General features: G+C 46.0%; 1 protein-coding gene and 1 long non-coding RNA gene across 4 annotated transcripts in view; one reads left to right on the forward strand and one right to left on the reverse strand.

Annotated features, from left to right (window-relative positions):
* LOC310664289 overlaps window positions 1-20,337 on the forward strand; it is a 258,524-nt gene that overhangs the window by 223,169 nt on the left and 15,018 nt on the right. The gene's annotated exons all lie outside the window — the stretch shown is intronic.
* The window catches only part of DAPK2 (death associated protein kinase 2), a 63,143-nt gene that overhangs the window by 32,492 nt on the left and 10,314 nt on the right, over window positions 1-20,337 (reverse strand). For 2 of the 3 annotated variants that reach the window (XR_014504826.1, XM_083413119.1), the window contains one exon: window positions 9,977-10,075. Coding sequence is in view for 2 of the 3 variants with exons in the window: in XM_083413119.1 (XP_083269245.1) it covers window positions 9,977-10,053 (77 nt within the window). In the remaining variant the exon portion in view is untranslated. Of the gene's footprint in view, window positions 1-9,976; window positions 10,076-15,650; window positions 15,828-20,337 lie in introns of all 3 variants that reach the window. The other variant, XM_083413120.1, reaches the window with a different exon arrangement.

Below are 20,337 nucleotides of genomic sequence, written 5' to 3' on the forward strand. Positions count from 1 at the left end.
GGCTAGCTTAGAAGCAATTACACTAAATGTGAGGGGGTTGGGAAACCCTATCAAAAGAAAACATATCACCTCGTACATAAACACCATGAAAACACACATTGCCTTCCTACAGGAAATACACAACCCGCCCAAAGGAAGCAAACTCCTGAGCGAACCCCGCTTCAGTCAACAATGGGTGGTACCTGGCTCAGGAAAGGCCCACGGAGTAGCCATAGTACTCAGTAGAGACCTACATTTTAAAGCCACAACGGTGCAAAAAGACAAAAGAGGCAGATTCGTTTTCGCCAAAGGGATCCTAGATGGCAAACTAAATTGACAATTGGCTTCATATATGCTCCAAACAAGAAGACACTAAACAATCTCCTTTCCTTCTCCAAAGGGAAAGCAACCCTGGGAGGTGACCTCACCCTAAATACAAGAGGCACCTCCCTGAAGACATGCATCCTACAACCCCCTGGGCAACCTTCCTCAGAGGGACAACTAGTGACTCTCACAAACTACTGAAAATGCTAAGAAATGGAGGCCTTTATGGTGTCTGGGAAGAAAAGAGCCCAGGAGACACCAGCCACACATCCCAGTCTAGATGCCGCAGCACAATATCCAGACTGGACAGTATTCTGCTCACACAAGGCCTGATCCCCCTGGTAGAAACAGCAAACATTAGTAACATTAAAATCACAGACCATGCCCCAGTAGAGGTTACCCTCAAAATAGGAGAGGAAACAGAAACTACCCCATCATGGTCCTTCAGTCCCATCCTAATCACAACCAACTAGCTAGAAAGTGTCTCTTGAAAACTCTCCAAAACTACTTTAAGGACAATGATGTGGGCAACATAACAACCCCCCTCCTCTGGGACACAATGAAAGCAGTCACCAGAGGAGCCTTCATCAAGGAGACAGCATCCCTTAAAGAACAAACCTCCTCAAAAATTGGTAAATTAGAACAATTAATTATGACCCTCTATACACTATGAACAAACAGGAGCCAAAAAACTCCTTAAACTCATGAACAAAAAAGAAGGGAAATTGACTCTCTAGAAATCAATAAAACAATGATTAACATCCTATACTCTAAACAACACTTTTACGAATAAGGAGGGAAGAACTCCAGACTATCAGCAAACAGATACAGGAAAAAATCACTCAAAACAAGAATACACCAGGTCACACCTTTATTCCCAGTCTTTCTACTATTACAAACTGGAAAAATGCTCATCTCAGCCTCCTGCACATGAGGTTGTGGAAAGCTCTGGTGTAAGGAAAACCAGCCCAGCCTAAGGTATTCCTAAAAGGAACAGAGTGGGGCCCTGCCTTCCTGAGCATTCCCTGGTCAATGAGGGCTGTTGGAGGACACGAGCTTGTCACTGCAGCTGTCAGGAGCAAGGTGTCAGGAGCAGGTCAGCAATAAATCACACAGCATCAATGAGGTTAACTCTTTATTCAAGGAAATGAGTTCGACTCAGGAGGCCAGGCTTAGTGAGCACAGCAATTCGTCCTGATAGAACTTGCTGCTATGGTGCAGTTGCCCAAGTCTACGCATCCTTTGGGTCCTTCCCAAGCAATTGGAGACTCTTTTGTCATATCTCTCTTTGCTCCTCCCTCTTCATACCTTTTAGGGCTCTAGAAGACTAGGGGGACGAGGAGCTGGTCTCAGCAGGAAGGGGAGACCCCCGTGGCTTCTTCAGCAGCCTGCTTCATCTCTGCCTCTTGACCCCCCCCCTACCCTCCACTTCTGCCTCTGATTCTGGACTGCCCTCTGCCACAGCCTCTTCCTGTTCACTAAACCATGTTACCTCTCCAGCTTCTGACACCACCTCCTCCCAGTCTGCTCCCTCTTCTCCCTCTGATCACGCACTGTCATCCCACCACCCCTCCCTGGGCCTTCTTCCCTTGGGAGTTCCCCAGCTGGTGCCTCCCATTGCTCCTCTGCACCCAGCCAGTCCATGATAGCAGCTGTAATGCACACACACACTCCCAAAGTGGCCTGCCATGTCATCTGCCCACACCCCTCCCACCTGCTGTGTTCACTTCAAGCACCGGCTCCAAGCAACAACAGATATGTGCCCTCTGACTGAGAAAGTGAGTGTGTGGAAAGTGCAGCCTGCTAATGCCTTTTAGAGACAGACTAGGGGACACCTCCCTCCCCGGTGGCCACTGGTTTTTGTTGTTGTTTGGGGTTTTCCTCAGCAAAGCCAGAGTTAATTTCCTCTTGTCCCGTGGTAGTTCCTGTTTCACTGCATAGCTTTCCTAAAGATAGAAAGGGAGCCAGAGCAATTATGCCTGGAATGACAAGCAGCTGCCTTTGACGCCACACAGATACAAGGGGGGGGGGGGTTTGCAACTGTGTGTGTGTGTGTGTGTGACATTTAAGTCCTGGAGAAAACTGGAAAGCGGCTGCCGCTTGGAAGCGGGTGGCAGAATTTAAAGGGGTGGCTGGTGCCAAGGGGGGGGTGTTTCCCCTGAGCAAACAAGAAGCTTCAGAAAGGCGGTTTCTATTGCAGCTGGAGGGGCAAAGAAGGAGTTGTGCCCCCACCCCACTCCACCCCTTCAGTCCCAAGGGCACTCAGAGGCTTTGCTACATCTTCTGTATCCATTCAAGCAGAATATTTACATTAATTTCAATTATTTAGGAGGCTTCTGCCCCGCCCTTAATTAATAGATTCCAGGGTGGGGTTCAGTACACCACTATAAAAGACTAGCTACTATAAAAAGAAGTTCAAACAATCAAAAGTCATCATACAACAAAGGGGCTCCGAAGGGGCCTCAGACACCCTACCCCTGGTGACCACCATTCAAAACCAAACCAAACTAAGTGTTCATTTTTTTTACTTGCTTTCCCCCCTTTTTGTTTTTTGGTGGTAGTGGGGGGCTTGTCTGATTGTGTCTGTTTTATTCATTTGGGAGTGTGTAGAAGTGTTTTCTCTGTTTGGAGGAAACAGGAGGTTCTGAGCACCACTAGTTTTTTTCTCTGGTGAAATGGGTATTTTGTACCACCTATGACCATTTCTTAAAGTTTCCGAAAGTGCCCTCTGGCCCAAAAGGTTAATGAAGGCAACTAAGATAACAAGGAGCCTGGAGAACTGTTAGAACGGCAGGGTCGGCTATGGATCATCCAACAGAATAAAATCTTATGACCTGGAAAGGGCCTGGGCAAACAGATACATTTTTGCTCAGCGCCAAATGCTATAAGTGGGACTGCACTCATGTCATTCATGACAGCCCTGACTATTTTATCAAACAGTTCAGTCCCCCAGAGCCTTTGGCCCAAGATATCATAGGCACGCTGAACTATTTCTAAAAGCAGCAGTCATTCAGAGGATCATAGACCCACCACGGAGGTGGGAGGAGAGGCTTGTGCTTCTGGTAGATCATGACACTGAGGAGGGGGCCTTCCATTCAGTCCTACTGAAAGCAATGTTTTCAGTTTGCTCACTTGTGGCACCATTCTTTTAAGCCCTGCAAGGCTCAGAAAGCTGCTTGGAGGAGCTGTCCTTTCCCTCCTCTCCTGATGTGGCTTCTGAGCAGACAGGGAGCTAAAATAAATGACCAAAAGATCAACCATTTGCATAGGGACATGAAACAATTGCTTTCCTTTGTTGTGATGATGCTACTGCCCGGAGGCACGGCAGACTTGTAAGTGACCTCGAACAGCGCTGCCCATTCTGTGTCTCAAAGGCTGCCTTTCCTTTCAACAAAAACGCTTCTGTGACAAAAACAGCCCCACCCAGCACCTGTGGGGCAGGAAAACAGCTGCCAGGAGGGCTGGTGGATGTGGAAGGGCAATTTCTTGCTGAAAGGTCCAGGCAACAGTGTGGATTCCGATTGTTACTATTTTTTAAGATACAAATGTGCAAAACATTCAGCTTGCCCTAGCAACACGATGGATAATGCTCCCCGCGCACTGTCCTCTATCAGAGAATCCTTCTACCCAGAGACATGACCATTTCCAAAAAGGGCTTCTACAGATTTGTTCTCTGCAATAAATGGTGATTCAACGAAACCTTTGGGCCAGTATCCTTTTGCCCTTGCCTCTCCCATGAATATCACCCCTGCCAATCCGCTCAGCCTCAGCCACAGATGCTTCCTCAATTTGACACAGATTTTTCTTGACAGTGGATGACTGACTAGCTATTGAGAGGAGGGACTTGAAGTCTTATCCTGTGAAATGTCAGCTGTTTCAAAACCCTAGTTTGAAGGTCTGGCACATGGAAGTGGAAGTAGCCCATAAAAGCAGTGCACACAAATGAGCACAGGACAGCCAGAAATGCCAAATCAGCTTTTGTGGAATCGCATTGACTCACATCCATCCCAGGCCCACTTTTTTTTTTATTGTCAAGAGCAGGGATATTGTCATTTTTCACTTATGCTGTTCTGCAAGGGGGGGGGGAGGCCAAATGCAGCTCATCAAGCTTATCAGGCCCTCAGGATTCCCTTCAGAATCACGCCCTCACAGGTCCTGCTCCACAGCCTCCTAAACTGCACTTGCATGACTGCAAATGCGTCACTGAACTAGGACAATGTCTCCTGAAGGGGACATCTGAAGGCAGCCCTGTATAGGGAAGCTTCTTAAGGTTTAATGTTTTACTATGTCTTTATATATTCTGGAAGCCACCAAGAGTGGCTGGGGCAACCCAGTCAGATGGGCGGGGTACAAATAAATTATTATCATCCTGCATGCCTGGAGTGTAAGTGTTTGAACTTTTGCATGGCTGGAATGTCGCCTACTGTGCAAAGGTGAGGAGTCACACAACTGATGCTCCACCCACTTTTACATTTGGCCCCGCCCACCATTGGCCTGCGGTCCCTGTGAGGGCCCATGAGGGAGTGCAGCCCTTGGGCTGAAAAGTGTTCCCCACCCCCTGCTGTAAAGCTTTGTGTTTGTTGGCAACCATTTGAACGGGATCTTCATCCAAGCAAAGGACCCATAAAGGCAAGCTGTGATTGTACATTTCACAGTAACATTCTCTTGCTGCTTTCACATTCCCTGATCCCCAGCAGGGAGACTGTGTTCTATCGGCCTCGTGCCTTATCTTCCCTCAGTCAGTTCCTCCCTTCAGCAATATGTCACACTTATCTCCACTTTTGGTTTGCCAGGTCAATATTTACCCAACAATCTCACTTGTGTGTGCATTACACATCGTTGGTCAAAGTTTCATTCGCTCCCCTTCAACAGCACTGAAGATCACCAAGTTGATTTATATTACCATCCAAAGAGTGAAACCACCCAAAATGGATCCCAGTGAATTCAGCATCAATTACTGGGTGGGAGCAGGAGAAGAAGGAACCTGGTATCTTCCAAATGTGGATGGACTACAGTTCTCATCATCTCCAAGCATTGCCCAGACTGGCTGATGGGAACTGGAATCCAACCACTTCCGGAGATTCATGTTTACCAAGTCAGCTCTGCACCATCCAAGATCCAGCAAATCCAGCAATCAGAAGCACTGAATTAGAATATGATTTCCACACACAAAGGTTTTGCTTTACTGCAGATGTACCGCAGTTGGGATGATATCCCCATCTACCCATGGTGTGACTTATTAGGCTGAAAATAGGGATCTCGTTTTAGTTACAGGTGAACGCCTAGTTGAGAGATATGAAGATCATGTACTGCGGAGAACAACTTATTACTTAATATGGAACTCCTGGCTGAACAGGCGTGAGAAAACTTAAACGCAGATAATAAGTGCCCTGCATGATGCATTAATCTTGTTGTAAAGTAATTATGTTTTGTGTACTAACTTGGAAAATATGTAGAGTAAAACAACAACATCTCCTTCTCTTATTACATATTATTAATCACTTCTAACTGATAACAGCATTAGGCAGCAATTTTGTTATGTATTACATATTTGCATATGCAATGTATGTATTATCTACCAGGTCCCAATCCACACAGGTGCTTCCTTTTCTCTCAAACAGCCTCACAGGCAGCTAGCTGGATACTTTGGCTGAAGCTCCTGTCTCACTCACTGTCCCCTTCTGCTCCCAGGGCCTGTGTGAGCCCAGAGTCCCCCATGCAAGCCACACAGTCCATTAACTCTCTACTGACACTAAGGGACAGTCAGTATCTGGATGGGAACTCCCATGTTTTATTATGTTTTTATATTCTACTGGAAGCCGCCCAGAGTGGCTGGGGAAACCCAGACAGATGGGTGGGGCTATTATTATTAGTAGTAGTAGTAGCAGTAGTAGTATCATCATCATCATCATCATCACCATCCTGAGCTCCATCGTAGAAGAAAGATAGGCTACAAATTAATTATACAAGTAAATTAATCTCTCTCTCTCTCTCTCTCTCTCTCTCTCTGTGTGTGTGTGTGTGTGAGAGAGAGAGAGAGAGAGAGAGAGAGAGAGGTGTCCCATTACAATTTACCAACTCAGGCGCCAAAATGTCTGAACTGGCCATGGAGCAAGTTTTATCCTGTAATAGGATTTCTGCTTTTCAGAGTTAAGGGAACATCAATTTGTCAAACATATTGTTTGGACACAATGCTTATGACAGCAACTGACACACCCTCCCTTTTACCGCAAACAACTTGTCAGCAGAAGCTTAACCCCCCAAAAGTATTACAGAACCTCTGGGTGTCTGTCACTGGCATGGCTGCCAAATAAGGACTTCTAGGTAGACGTGACTTGATGACGGGGCTGGAGGATGATTTTAGATCCCAAGGCATTAGTCCTGTCCAGAGCTGACAAATCATGTCAAGCTCCCAGGCACAAGAACCAGTCATTTCAATGCTGCTGCTGCTGCCGCTATTCATTACCCTCCTGACTTTTCGTTCCAGACACTGTAAAAATCAGCTATCAGCTACTCAGAGAAGTTGTCAATATTTCCAAAATATTAGTGCAATGGCAAAAGGAATTATTCCATAAACATTGGGCCTCAAGAAGCCGTGCTGCTGGAATATTTTTTTATTTACCGGCTGAGTGGCAAAAGAGGATGCTTTGATTCCTCTTTCTGCTGCTTTATATGACATCAGAAAAGCCCTGAATTAGCTGGATCAGGGCCAAGAGAATCCATCTAACCCTGCAGGACTCAAGTCCAAAACATTTGAAGGGCACCAGGTTGACAAAGGCTGCTGCTGAAATGGAACGAGAATCAAATCTTTAGTGTTGTTTCTTGCTTCAGACATTTTTAGAAAACTTGTTGTAAAAAATCATATTATTGGGAAAAAATTAAATATGGCTCATGCACCTTCCAAATCAAATTAGGGCAATCATCTCTCCGGGCTAGCCCTCTGCTTTGGCGGGGAGTGCATACTTTTATTTAATTAAGTTTATTGTGCTTAAATGAGCAGATTCTACAAGAGTTTAATTGTCAACCACCACCTCGGGTGCTTTTAGCAGAAAACTCAGAAGCAAAAAAGCAAACAATTAAGCCATTTCATTTTTGATAGGCTGATTCACGTGGCTGAATCAGATGCTGACAGACATCTCAGCAAGATTACAAGTTGAAAGGGCACTTCCTGCCACAGCTTCAGCAGGGATGTCCTGTGCGAAATACATAGCTGAGAGGATGGAGCTTAGAGGGACCAGGATCTGATCTAGGGCTGGCCTGGAACATGAAGCTGCCACAGGCAGAGAAGCATCAGAACAACTCTTGCCTCCTGCCCAAGATCTCAGGGCTCACTTGCCCAGAGTAGTAGTAGTAGTAGTAGTAATATAGAATCAATGATAGAGGAGCTGCTTCTGTGAGCTGGCATCTTGGCCATCCGTCAGCCCCAGTTAAACCAACTGGCCACAGGGTCACATCCACATCTGTTCTCTTGGTTGCACAAACCACAGGATTTCAACCTTTTGGAGTCCATGGTTCGCTTGACCAACTACATTTTTTCTGCAGGACTCCTGTGGGGCTCAGGAGCCCAGTTATGTCACCCATTTTTGAACACCCTCCCTTGTGGAGTGTTTCCTCAGCCATCTCTCCCACCCCCTCTCCTTGGGAGTTATCCCAGCAACCACTGCTGCTGCTCCCCCCCCCCCCAGGAGAGGTGCCTTCTCACACTGCCCCACAGGGGCCTGGCAAAGGATGCCCCCATCCTTAGTGGCCCAACGGTGACTGGCCCAAGGTGAATGTGAAGCCAGCACCTTATTCACCTTGGGAGGCAGCAGTGACAGCAGCGGGCACTGCTGGGTCTGCATGGCAGAAGGGTTCCCCTTGCACACAGCAAGCACAAGAAAGGCCAGTGCAGCTCCCGCTTGCCTGCCTAGCCTCCCACTTGTCTCTCCATTCCCAACAGCAAGGGCTGGTGGACTGGCTTGCTTGCCTCCCTCACCTGTTCGCTTGCTTACTCCAAGCCCACCTCAGCTCCTGGCAACCAGCACCCCCTGGTATCATTCGCCTGGGGATCTTGTAGCCAGGGCTGCTGCAAGAAACAGTCGCACAAGCCTTTGCGATGCAGAGACACAAGAGGCATCAGAGGAGAAAGGAAAGGAAAGAGGGACAGAGGCCAGTGTTGACTGTGGCACCCCAACCATCATTCAAGGCACCCCAGGGTTCCACGCCACACTGGTTTAAAACCACTGGCATAGAGCTATAAACATCTCCACCCACACCAGAGCTTTTAAGGAATCTTCTTGCAGCGGTGTCTTGGGGGAGACAGGGGAAAATAACTGAAGGCCACATCAGCCCCCACCCCACCCCAAAGTGAGGTTTCAGCATCCCTGATGCAAGCTTACTAGGGAGGAGCCATGTCACATCTGTACAGTAGCCAACACATAACTGGCCTAAAGTAAATCTTTAATAAGCAGCATGGAAAAGGACAGCTGCAGCCCCTCCCTTCCTGCAAATGGCGGCAGATCAGTGGGATAGCAGTTTAGTTCTGCCTGTAGAACAACAAGATGCAGCGGGTTTTTATAATCCCTGACAACTGTTTTACCAGAAACCTGTTTTGTTCCGTGCAAGTGATGCATATTCTGAAGGTATCTTGACATAAGTCTCCTTAACCACCAGACACACCTGTCAGCACCTTGAATAGCTTCAAATGCAGAGTGAAGAGGCTGTGACCTGACAACAACGTAAAACAATCTTGTTTACAGAATTGAAAGTATGAATGAAGCAAGCGACTGCTTGCCTCGCTCACGCCCTGTACCCTCACAGCCCGTCTCAAGGTGGGCCTTTGTGACTGGGTCCCTGCGCATCAGGGGAGGAAACATGGGGCTAGTTCACACAGGCGTTCCCTATCACTTGATGCCAAAGTTACATCACAGGTTGTGAATGAGAGATGGGAAACCAAAGCGCCAGAATTCCAGTCCCCTCAAATGTAGTTGAGTCAGTGGAGTGGAGGTGAGATATCAAGCGATACCTCTTGTCCCACAGAGTTTGCTTGTTGGGACCCAAAGATTCTTAAATTATGTCTAATTTACTCTACGTTTATGCATTCATATTCTGCCATGCTCAAGTCTACTTCAGAAGATAAAACCACCACAAACCTTGATGAAATATGTCTGACTGTGGCTTCCGAGAAAAGCTAGGCAGACTAAAATCAGTTCATTCATCCTGACTTTTAAAACAGGTAAGCAGGAGTGAACAAGAACTTCCACACACCTGGTCCCATACAAATAGCAGGCAGTGGGTCCCTGATGCAGAATAGGACTGCAGCAGGGGGCAAAGGGTTAAAGTCCCCTCCCCTTCACACCATGGTCCCAACCCAGTTTGTTCTCTCTCTCTCTCTCTCTCTCTTTCACACACACACACACACACACACACACACACCCTCCCTGTGACTAAAGTAACATATTCTTTGGCCCTCATGCATAAACCAACTGGTGTTTAACCAGAAATTGAAATGGAGTATAAACAGTACACCTCTATGCAATGTATTTTACTGCCACTCCCACAAACTTTATCTAATGTTAGAATAGCACAGTTTGCATCTGTTTGTGAACATTCCATGACATCTCAGCAGTGCAGCCAATGGCTAAGGGAGCTTGCATGTGACATTTGCACAGGAGTAGGAAAAGTTCAGGCTTACCTTCCTAGCTCTTCGCCAATTTCATAAATGTCCTCTACTTTCTGTTGTTTAAACACAGACATGCCTGGACTCCTCATTGATGTACGCTGGTTAATTTAGCTGGGAAATGAAATAGAAACAGTCAGAGAACAGCTCTGTATACGTACTGTGGTCAAAGACTGCTAACCACAATTTCTAAGAAAAGAATGATTATGCACTACATTGCCCGCAGTGGCCCCCCCAAAAATTTCCAGTCAAAAAGATGTTGCAACATATAACCAGAATCAAAGCACAGTATTGTATACCAGTTAATTAAAATGCCTTTTACACACACACACACACACACACAGAGAGAGAGAGAGAGAGAGAGAGAGAGAGAGAGAGAGAGAGAGAGTTTTCTAGATCTTGTGTAAAAAAAAAAAAAGGTAAAGGACCCCTGACAGTTAAGTCCAGTCGCGAACGATTCTGGGGTTGTGGCGCTCATCTCACTTTACTGGCTGAGGGAGCCGGCATACAGCTTCCGGATCATGTGGCCAGCATGACTAAGCCGCTTCTGGCGAACCAGAGCAGCGCACGGAAACGCTGTTTACCTTCCCGCCGGAGTAGTACCTATTTATCTACTTGCACTGTGTACTTTTGAACTGCTAGGTTGGCAGGAGCTGGGACGGAGCAATGGGAGCTCACCCCGTTGCGGGGATTCAAACTGCCAATCTTCTGATCGGCAAGCCTTAGGCTCAGTGGTTTAGACCACAGCGCCACTGCAGCTCAATTAGACAGAGTTCATTCTTAGGTTGTTTCATCTCACTAGTTACAGATTTCAGGGTTCAGAGGAAAAGCTGGGCTGGGCCTTCCTTGCACCTTGAGGGTGTACAATTGAGTGGTTTATCTGGTTGCATGTCGTCCCAATCTCTGAGCAGGGGTTCCAGTCACTTACCCGGGGTTCCTGTTTCCTTTTGGAAGGAGGCACAACAGAGACTGTAGTGTCTTTATGATATAGGGTTTGTTTACACATATACACAACCTGAGCCTACAATGGAGGGGCTCACAGCATCAAGCCCCCCAAAAGGTCCTGCTTCTCACACAGCCCCAGCTTTGGATTCCAGCAGAAATCTGACTCTCCAGCATGCCTGGCTCTCTGTCTGACTTTTGAGCCTGCAGCTTTTGCATCCGGCTTCCAGCTCACATAACTCCACTCTGAACTCTGACCTTTTGTCTTTCTAACTGGCCAGAGAGGGAAGCCCACCCATTTGTCCTCTGGCACAGAGCCACTCCCTTTGTTCCCTTAAGGGCTCATATTTAGCAGACCATTAACAGGCAGGGCTGGCTATTCCAGCAACTGAATCCATGCTGGATCCAGGCATTCAGCCTCACCCCTCTTCCCCACCCCACCCCAGCTCATAACAAGATCATTCTTACGAAATAAATAAATAAATAAATAAATAAATTGCAGCCACAGTTCCTTTTGCAGAAATACTCTCAGGACCACATCATGTTTAGATGGATAGATCAGCAGGAAAGTGCCTCCACTTTTGCAAGGCCTTTTTCTGCAACAGATGCTGCTGCTACCAAAACACCTTTGGACTTGGACTTCCTCATTAGGGAAAGGTGTGGATCTTTAAAAGTTGGGGGCCGGGCAGAGAACGCCTCCGAAAGAATGTACCACTTCATCCTGGAAGGGAATATATGTTTTTTAAAAAACAAGAGAGTGGTTTATAAGCCTCCTGGGAAGTTGGCCGATTGCTCTGTTGACTCATTTCTCTAGGGCTTTTTGGAGGAGAATGAAAGGATTCCCGTTTGTCATATTTGCATAAACCTCACACATAACAATGCTTAGCATTTATATAATGTGTCTTGGTTTTTTGAGTCAGATTATTCCACTTCTGTGCCAATTTTGGGTTGCAAGAATACACAAAGGCGGGAGTTGTTTGTGATGGGCTGCCGCACCACCGTGGAGCTCCCTCCTCTTAGGGTCACTACAAAGACTTGTCTAATCAGCTGGGCTTCTGGGGGCTGGGGGAAGGCTTTTCACTAGGTGAGGAGTTTTCGCCATGTCTGGATTAAAATTTTCATATGCATTTTCATGTTGTGACCCACCACAAGTTCCAGGAATTGAAGAAGTCTAAATAAAAATAAACTAAGGATTGTATCCAGCATTAGTCAAAAATGAATCTGAAATTATTAATCAACATGGTTAAGTTAGGTCCATTAATTTTAACCAATTCAACCTGAGCAGAACATAGCTGGGTTCTGTGCACCTTTTGGATCACTGCATTTTAGAATGCAACCACGTGAAAACTAGGAACTTAACTAAAACAAGGGTCTCGTTTTTACGAGAAAAGCACAAGTAGCCAGGGAATATGGAACACACAAAACACAAAGTCTTAGGTTCCCAATCCATAATCTATAAAGTGGCCATTTGCCCAGCTTCAGAGAGGACAGTCCTCTATTTGGAAGGCTGTCAATGAACAGTTCTCTGTTTGAAAGGGTTTTAAATAAGGAAGGCAGGGAAAGCCTTGAAGTGGCCCATCCTTGGACAGCAGACTAAGTAGGTCCCTAATGCCTAATGTCTTCTCCACGAGGGTGAGATGGATTGTATGTGTTATGTACTGAAGTTCTCACCCTGGGCAAGCAGGGGGATACTGTAGATAGTTATGCAAATATGGGATCAAAAGTGACGTTCAGTGATTGGATAGTTTTAGAAAGTTGTTACAGTAACGTTGTACTGGAGCTCTATATAAGCAGGCTGGCTGAACCCTTCAGTTCAGTTCTGTTCTGGCCTGTGAATAAACAAGAGCTGTTTGAAGAATTTCTGTGTCGTCTGATATGTTCACCCACAACTTAACAGTATGTCTATTTTAAATTATAGTAATTATTTCTAAATTCGCATCTACACATATAAATTAACATATGCAAATTTATGCAGTGATGTATTTTCCCATTTTTGGCAACACGTAAATGTATTCTGCAGTATTGTTCAAAGCTGATGAGGCTCAGTTCCAGGAAGAGAGCGCCATCAGCTCAGGCACTGTTCAAATCCACTTCCTTTCCCAAGGACTTTATAATCTAATATCTAACCCTTGATATAGCTATGCTTCCCTTGGCTATAAAAAGGCAACTGCGAACATTCTTTATGGCTCTCTCTTTTCCCACAATCCTCCCCAACAGAATATTGAAGATTTTAGTTGGGATCTGCTCTCATTCACCTGACACCCCCAAAACAGTTCAGATTGGACAAAGTAAGTTTCTAAGGCTGCAACCCTATGCCAAGTTACCTGGGAGTGAGCCCAATTGGATTCAATGGAATGTATTTCAGAATAGGCCTATATAGTATTGCATGGGATTCATTGCATAGGATTGCATTGTAAGAAAGTGCAATAATGCTTTGTTTTTGACTCCTTTGGAATCAAATTTCTCATGGGAGACATGAACTTGCTTAAAGGGAATTATTTACAATAGGAATAGGAAATTATGACCCTTATATCTTTATCTCAAAAAATATCAGACACAGAAAATGAAAAGAGCAATATATTTTAGTGCAGGCATGTCCAACAGGTAGATCGTGACCTACCGGTAGATCACTGGAGGCCTGTGGTAGATCACTGACTCCCCCCCCCCGAAAAGCTCAACAAGATTGCCCTGTACCCCTAAAAAACAGGGCTTTCCTTCTCCCTAAAAAAAGCTCAACACTGCCAGTTTTTAAGTCTGTGAGTAGATCGCAGTCTCTTGTTTTAGTGGACTGACAATACAAAATCTTCCACTCCCAGAGGGTTATTTATACCAGATATCTTCACCTTTTTCAGACTCAGGACCCATGATTATCCCAAACATGCATTTAGGGACCCATTTCTTAATCATTTACCATATAATTGCATGGTGGTAGCACTCCTGTTGCAACCCACCTTGGATCAGGCCGTGACGATTTATACTGGGACCTAATTTTCTCAGCCTCACTTGCCCAATCTGCAAAATGGGAGTGGTTTCATAGCCCAGTCTTACCCAATCTAACACCCTCCAGATGCTTTGGAGTGGACTAAACTCCCATGAGCCCCAGTCAGTCAATGTGGGAGTCTATGGGAGTTTTATTCCCAAACATTGTGAAGGCTGTACCCACTTTACAAAACTATTTTAAGGATTATGGCCTGAGATGCAAAAGGTCGCATCTGCCCATAAATGTAGACGTTAGCTTTGGAAGCACAATCCTATACATCTCTTCGCAGAAGTAAGCTCCACTGAGTTCAGTGAGGATTATTTCCATGTACAGGGCTGCAGCTGAAAATGTTTTTTTCAGAATTTTCAAAATGTTTTGTCAGAGCTGGGTGAGATTCTGGCAGCTAGGACAACAAGGAGTCCTGTGGCACCTGAAAAACTAACACACTGATTACAGCATAAGCTTGACCCCATTTTGTCAGACAAAGTGGGCTCAAGTCCAGGAAAGTTTGTGCCATGGTAGATTTATGTTGTTTTAGCCTAAAACAAGTAACCACATAAGCTAAGTGGGAAGGAATTGCATCCCCAATAAATGCTTATTTAATTTCTAATACTTGTTAAGTCTCCCCTCTGCAAGAATATTCAGAGTTGCATACAGTAAAGCAATGAATATATCTGTTGAAAATAAAAATACATTTTCAAACAACAATAAACTATCAATTATTATTATTATTATTATTTAAATCTAAACTTTCCCCATTAGATGTGGCCATCTCTTTCTCATTCTCTCTCTCTTATTAAAAATGTATTTTACTAAGATTTAGATGTTTATTAAGATAAACACTAGGTATTCAAAAAAAGGTAAAGGACCCCTGACAGTTAAGTCCAGTTACAGACGACTCTGGGGTTGCGGCGCTCATCTCGCTTTACAGGCCCAGGGAGCCAGCGTTTGTCCACAGACAGTTTTTCCGGGTCATGTGGCCAGCATGACTAAGCCGCTTCTGGCGCAACAGAACACTGAAACCAGAGCAGAGCACGGAAACGCTGTTTACCTTCCCGCCGGAGCGGTACCTATTTATCTACTTGCACTTTGACGTTATTTTGCTTTTGAACTGCTAGGTTGGCAGGAGCTGGGACCGAGGTACGGGAGCTCACCCCGTCACGGGGATTCGAACCGCCAACCTTCTGATTGGCAAGCCCAAGAGGCTCAGTGGTTTAGACCACAGTGCCACATGTGTCCCAGGTATACATACATTCAAAGAAGATTTAATCTAGAGAATCATCACACCTTCAGCAACATAATTACTGCATCTACCAAAACACATCTGGCTTCCTGGTGCCTTTCACCCAGCAATTTTACGGCCTTTCACAGCTGTGTTGTGTTCATCAAACTGGAAGGCAAGCAGAAGACCCAGGGAGTAAAATTTAAGTCACTTCCCCTTTTGCCCACTGGTGCCTAAAAATGTTATGTTCAGTCGTTATTCCTGCACCGCTTTTGCGAGTCTTGCAAAGAAGCACTGGGCTCGCAGGGTGCCGTGAGTGTGCCCCTCAAAGCAGGGCCGCATTGCCCAGCCAAGCTCCCCACTGTGGGCCAGGCAAGTGGCACACTGCAGCCCCATTTAGCTCAAGTGGCTGGGGGTCACTCTGACAGGGCACCCCATGGTGCAATGTGCCCCATATGTGCACCAGCAAGGAACGCTTTGCCAATGCCCCCCCACAGCTGCCATTTTTTAACTGGCGCCCACGGCACTCTCTGAAACACACTCACTGGTTCAAAAATTATCAATTATGGGATGCTGGGAACCGTGTCCTCAGATGTGGGTGGCCAAGTTGGGTAGGAAGAGAAAACATCCATCATGGAGCTGATAGGATCTCCTAAGAAGGCTTGGGACGGCTGCCCATCTGCACGTTCTTCAGTAAACTCTTCAGCACCGTCACATAAATCCTTTAGTAATCATGCAAACATTGAGGAGATTACTGCAAGTCAAGGCACAATGAAATTAATTAAGGCTTCACATACTATGAGGTCACTCCAGGTAAGCAAAGAGGTGCCAAGGCAGGTACTTGATTGCAAGTGAGGAACTCTATCTGCTGCACCTCCATGCTAAACTTCTAGCCCCAGTTAAGTCCAGCAAAAGATATTGCTTCGTATAGGAACACAAGGAAGCTGCTTTATACCATGCAGGGTCATTGGCCCATCAAGTCCAGCATGATCTGTTTTGAGGGTGTTTCCAAATTGAAGGGATCAGCCCTCAGGCATACATGTTTTCTGAAGCGTCTACGCATTGTTGGCATCAAAAGGCCATCCCATTTCCCCATTCAACACCACTGCTTTTAATATGGATTGGAGATTCCAGGGACTTTTTACACAAGCTGAGCCTAAGCAGCTGCTGAAAAGTAATGTCACTCCAAAAGCAACAATAACCCTTACAACACATTTGTTGAAAAAGACAAGCTTCTCATTCTCTAGTCGGATTTACACCAAAAAAACTCTCTCCTTCAGCAAGTCAGAACAAACGGAAGGAATTAAGTACTTAACCTGAGGTACCACTGTATCTTCTCTTGTTTCCTGGACCTGCTTTGATCATTAATTTTTAGCTTGTTGTTTCTTTTTTAAAAATTGGTTTTATTGAGGTTGTTATTTTGTATTTTATACTTTGTATTTTGGCTCATTGGCCAGCTGGCTGTAATCAACACAGGACTGATAATAAAAGTGAGCAAAAAAAAGCCTATCAAGGAAAAAATTACATTTTGCCCAACAAGGAGACTCCGCTGTGGCTTAGTTTCACCTTGAGATCTCTCACTGCACTGTTGTATTTATTTATAAAACCATTTTAATACCACCATATCATAAAATATAAAGATGGTATAATATGTCAAAACATAAAACACAATTTTAAATATAAAGATACAGATAATCGCTAAGATGACTGGCCAGTCAAAAATAAAAATTAAACAGCTGCAAAAGTCCAGTCCGCATAAGAAGGACTTCAAGAGACACTTGGAAGGCCAAAGGGAGGCTTGTGCCTGTGACAAGTCTCTGCTGGAGGACAGTTCCACACAGCATAGGACTGGCAACACTAAGTGCCCAACTTCTAGCTGAACCCGGGCAGACACCTGAGGCATGGAGAACAACCAAGCTCCTCTGGATGATCTCGGATGACCAGGCTTGGATACAGTGGTACCTCGGGTTAAGTACTTAATTCGTTCCGGAGGTCCGTTCTTAACCTGAAACTGTTCTTAACCTGAAGCACCACTTTAGATAATGGGGCCTCCTGTTGCTGCCGCGCCGCTGGAGCACGATTTCTGTTCTCATCCTGAAGCAAAGTTCTTAACCTGAAGTACTATTTCTGGGTTAGCAGAGTCTGTAACCTGAAGCGTATGTAACCCGAGGTACCACTGTATAAGGGTGGTCCTTAGGGCATCCTGGACCAAAGTTGTTCAGGGCTCTATACATCAGCACAAGAGCCTTGAACCAGGCACTGCCTACCACCAGGTGGAGCTTCTGGATCAGGTCCAGGGGTGGTCCTACACAGACCACATTGAAGTCATCCAGTCTCAAGGTTACCACTGCATGAACTACATTGGCTAAGCCATCCTGATCCAGATATGGCTATAGCTAGCATTCCTGGAGACATGTACCAAGGTCGATTCCACTGAAGTTCACATAACACCACTTTATGGCAGAGTGTCCCTTATTGCCAAAGCATTTTCAAGTGGCCCTAGTTTTCAAGCATTCCACTCCCAGATTCCTGTATGCAGGCTACCTATGTGCTTTTGCAGCCACACCTCTTTCTAAAGAACATTTGATGTGCTCAGCATCAATCTCACAACAGGTACGCTTGGGCCAGGGCCAGGTATGCTTGGGTCAGTTAACTTGGGTCAGGGCCATCAGCTGCTGCCACCTATTAAACGCCTCAGAATGTTAGCTTACACAAGTTCCCAGCCCTCAAGATTACATATCAAAACCTGGAAATTTGATTTCCCTGTCTACTATTTTTTAAAGTTTATATCCCACTCTTTCATAGAATCATAGAGTTGGAAGAGACCACAAGGGCCATCGAGTCCAACCCCCTGCAAAGCAGGAAACACCATCAGAGCACTCCTGACATATGGTTGTCAAGCCTCTGCTTAAAGACCTCCAAAGAAGGAGACTCCACCACACTCCTTGGCAGCAAATTCCACTGTCGAACAGCTCTTACTGTCAGGAAGTTCTTCCTAATGTTTAGGTGGAATCTTCTTTCTTGTAGTTTGGATCCATTGCTCCGTGTCCGCTTCTCTGGAGCAGCAGAAATCAACCTTTCTCCCTCCTCTATGTGACATCCTTTTATACATTTGAACATGGCTATCATATCACCCCTTAGCCTCCTCTTCTCCAGGCTAAACATGCCCAGCTCCCTTAGCCTTGACTAAAACAAAGAGCAGCTTCCCAGCAGAAAACAAACAACATTATGACAGCATATGCAGCATTAAAACTACAGATCTGAAACACTTATTGGTGGCAGTGCCAAAATTGTGGAATACCCTTGCTGAGGAGATTCATAATTAAAAATGGCAGCAAAAATTTTTATTAAACTCCTGTATGCATCAAAATGTTTTCACTTTGTCTGAAAAGAAAGAGGAAACAAGCAGATCTCCATGGGGAGCACGTTTCAAGGTCTTGGAACCACCACCAAGAAAGCTGGGCTCTCATGCTGAAACCTGCCTAGCTAAGAATGATAGCACGAAAGAGAGGAACATTTGCAAGGCAGGCCTGAAAGGCTGGGAAGCCTGTGCTTGTTCTGCCTCTGTCTCTCCCCAGCTTCTTATCCATGGTCCCATGCTGGCTCTCCCATGTGTGTGCACACCCCTCCAGAGAAATCTTTCCAAAACTTTGAGGGAAGAATATGTCAGGACAGGCCAGCTACCACCAAAAGCCCTTCCACTGTGCACAGAGCTCTAGTGCAGGGGAATGCAGGAGCAAAGATGCTCTGGTGAAAAACGAGGCTTTTGAGCATCGATTGTAGCAGATCAGCATAAAGGAGACCAGAGAATCTAGTGGGGCTGCATTTTAGATTCTCCAGGGGCAGAGGGCACCGTTACGGAGAACTCACACGTTTCAAAACTTACCACAAATACTTGCCACCCATAATGGAAAGAAAAAGAAAAAGGTAAACTTTGGGTCAAGCAAGGCTGAGTTGGACATGACGCTTACCCAAAGATATGCATCACATCAAAGACTGGGAATTCCTCAGACAGACAATTTACTTAATGTGCCGTGTCGAGGATTCTTGTGGCTTTGGTGTGGAATGTGAGGTCACCGAGGGGCAGCCTTTGTCAACATGATGCCCTGCAGATGTTTTGGACTTACGGCTTCCAATCACTTGGTCCAACAAAAACATCTGGAGGGCACCAGGTTAGGGACGTATTCTCCGAGATTACTCTTCAGAGCCAAGGTCAGGCAGGCAGGAAGCTTTTGTTCAGTGGCTCAGGTAGCCATCTTTGTTAAGGGCAGCCTAGTCCTCCTCTCCTTTGACTCTTCTCTGCAACTAATTCTCAGCCAGGGAGACCAGCTATTTGCCAGGGTTGCCACTATAAGCGATACCCAGGCCTTCAGAGGCCACAGGCTCTGGTGTGGATTAAAAGCATGTGTTCCTGGGGTAGAGGGAGAGCCCAAACAAAAGAAAGCTCAGGAATGTCTCCCACACTCTCAGAGTGGGCCTCCCTAAATCATTCCAGTCTCCTCAGCTGCAGCCAACTTGTCATTGTACCATGGAAGCCTTTGGACATGGTACAATGGCAAAGTGAAGGTGGCTTAAGCCATCTTTCTCTCTGCCAGGAATCCACCAGGAACTAATGCTGTGTGAGGAGGGCTAAGGACCCCCATGGGAGAATTTTCAGCCACCCCAGCAAACTATGGTTTCTAGGATTCTCTAAGGGAAGCCATGACAGTTAAAGTGGTATAAAAATGATGTGAGTTTGTGGTGTAGTCCTCATGGCAATTAATTATGATAATAGGCAATTAAGCTTAGAATAGGGACGCGGGTGGCGCTGTGGGTTAAAGCCTCAGCGCCTAGGGCTTGCCGATCGAAAGGTCGGCGGTTCAAATCCCCGCGGCGGAGTGCGCTCCCGCTGTTCGGTCCCAGCGCCTGCCAACCTAGCAGTTCGAAAGCACTCTCGGGCGCAAGTAGATAAATAGGGACCGCTTACTAGCGGGAAGGTAAACGGCGTTTCCCGTGTGTGGCTCTGGCTCGCCAGAGCAGTGATGTCACGCTGGCCACGTGACCCGGAAGTGTCTTCGGACAGCGCTGGCCCCTGGCCTCTTGAGTGAGATGGGCGCACAACCCTAGAGTCTGTCAAGACTGGCCCGTACGGGCAGGGGTACCTTTACCTTTACCTTAAGCTTAGAATAATGTCAGGAGGTAGCTAATCGGTCTCTCCCTGTAGCACAGATTACCCCACTGTTGTAAAAATGA

Source organism: Podarcis tiliguerta (genome assembly GCF_965153285.1).
Source record: "Podarcis tiliguerta genome assembly, chromosome: 14".
Lineage (NCBI taxonomy): Eukaryota > Metazoa > Chordata > Lepidosauria > Squamata > Lacertidae > Podarcis > Podarcis tiliguerta.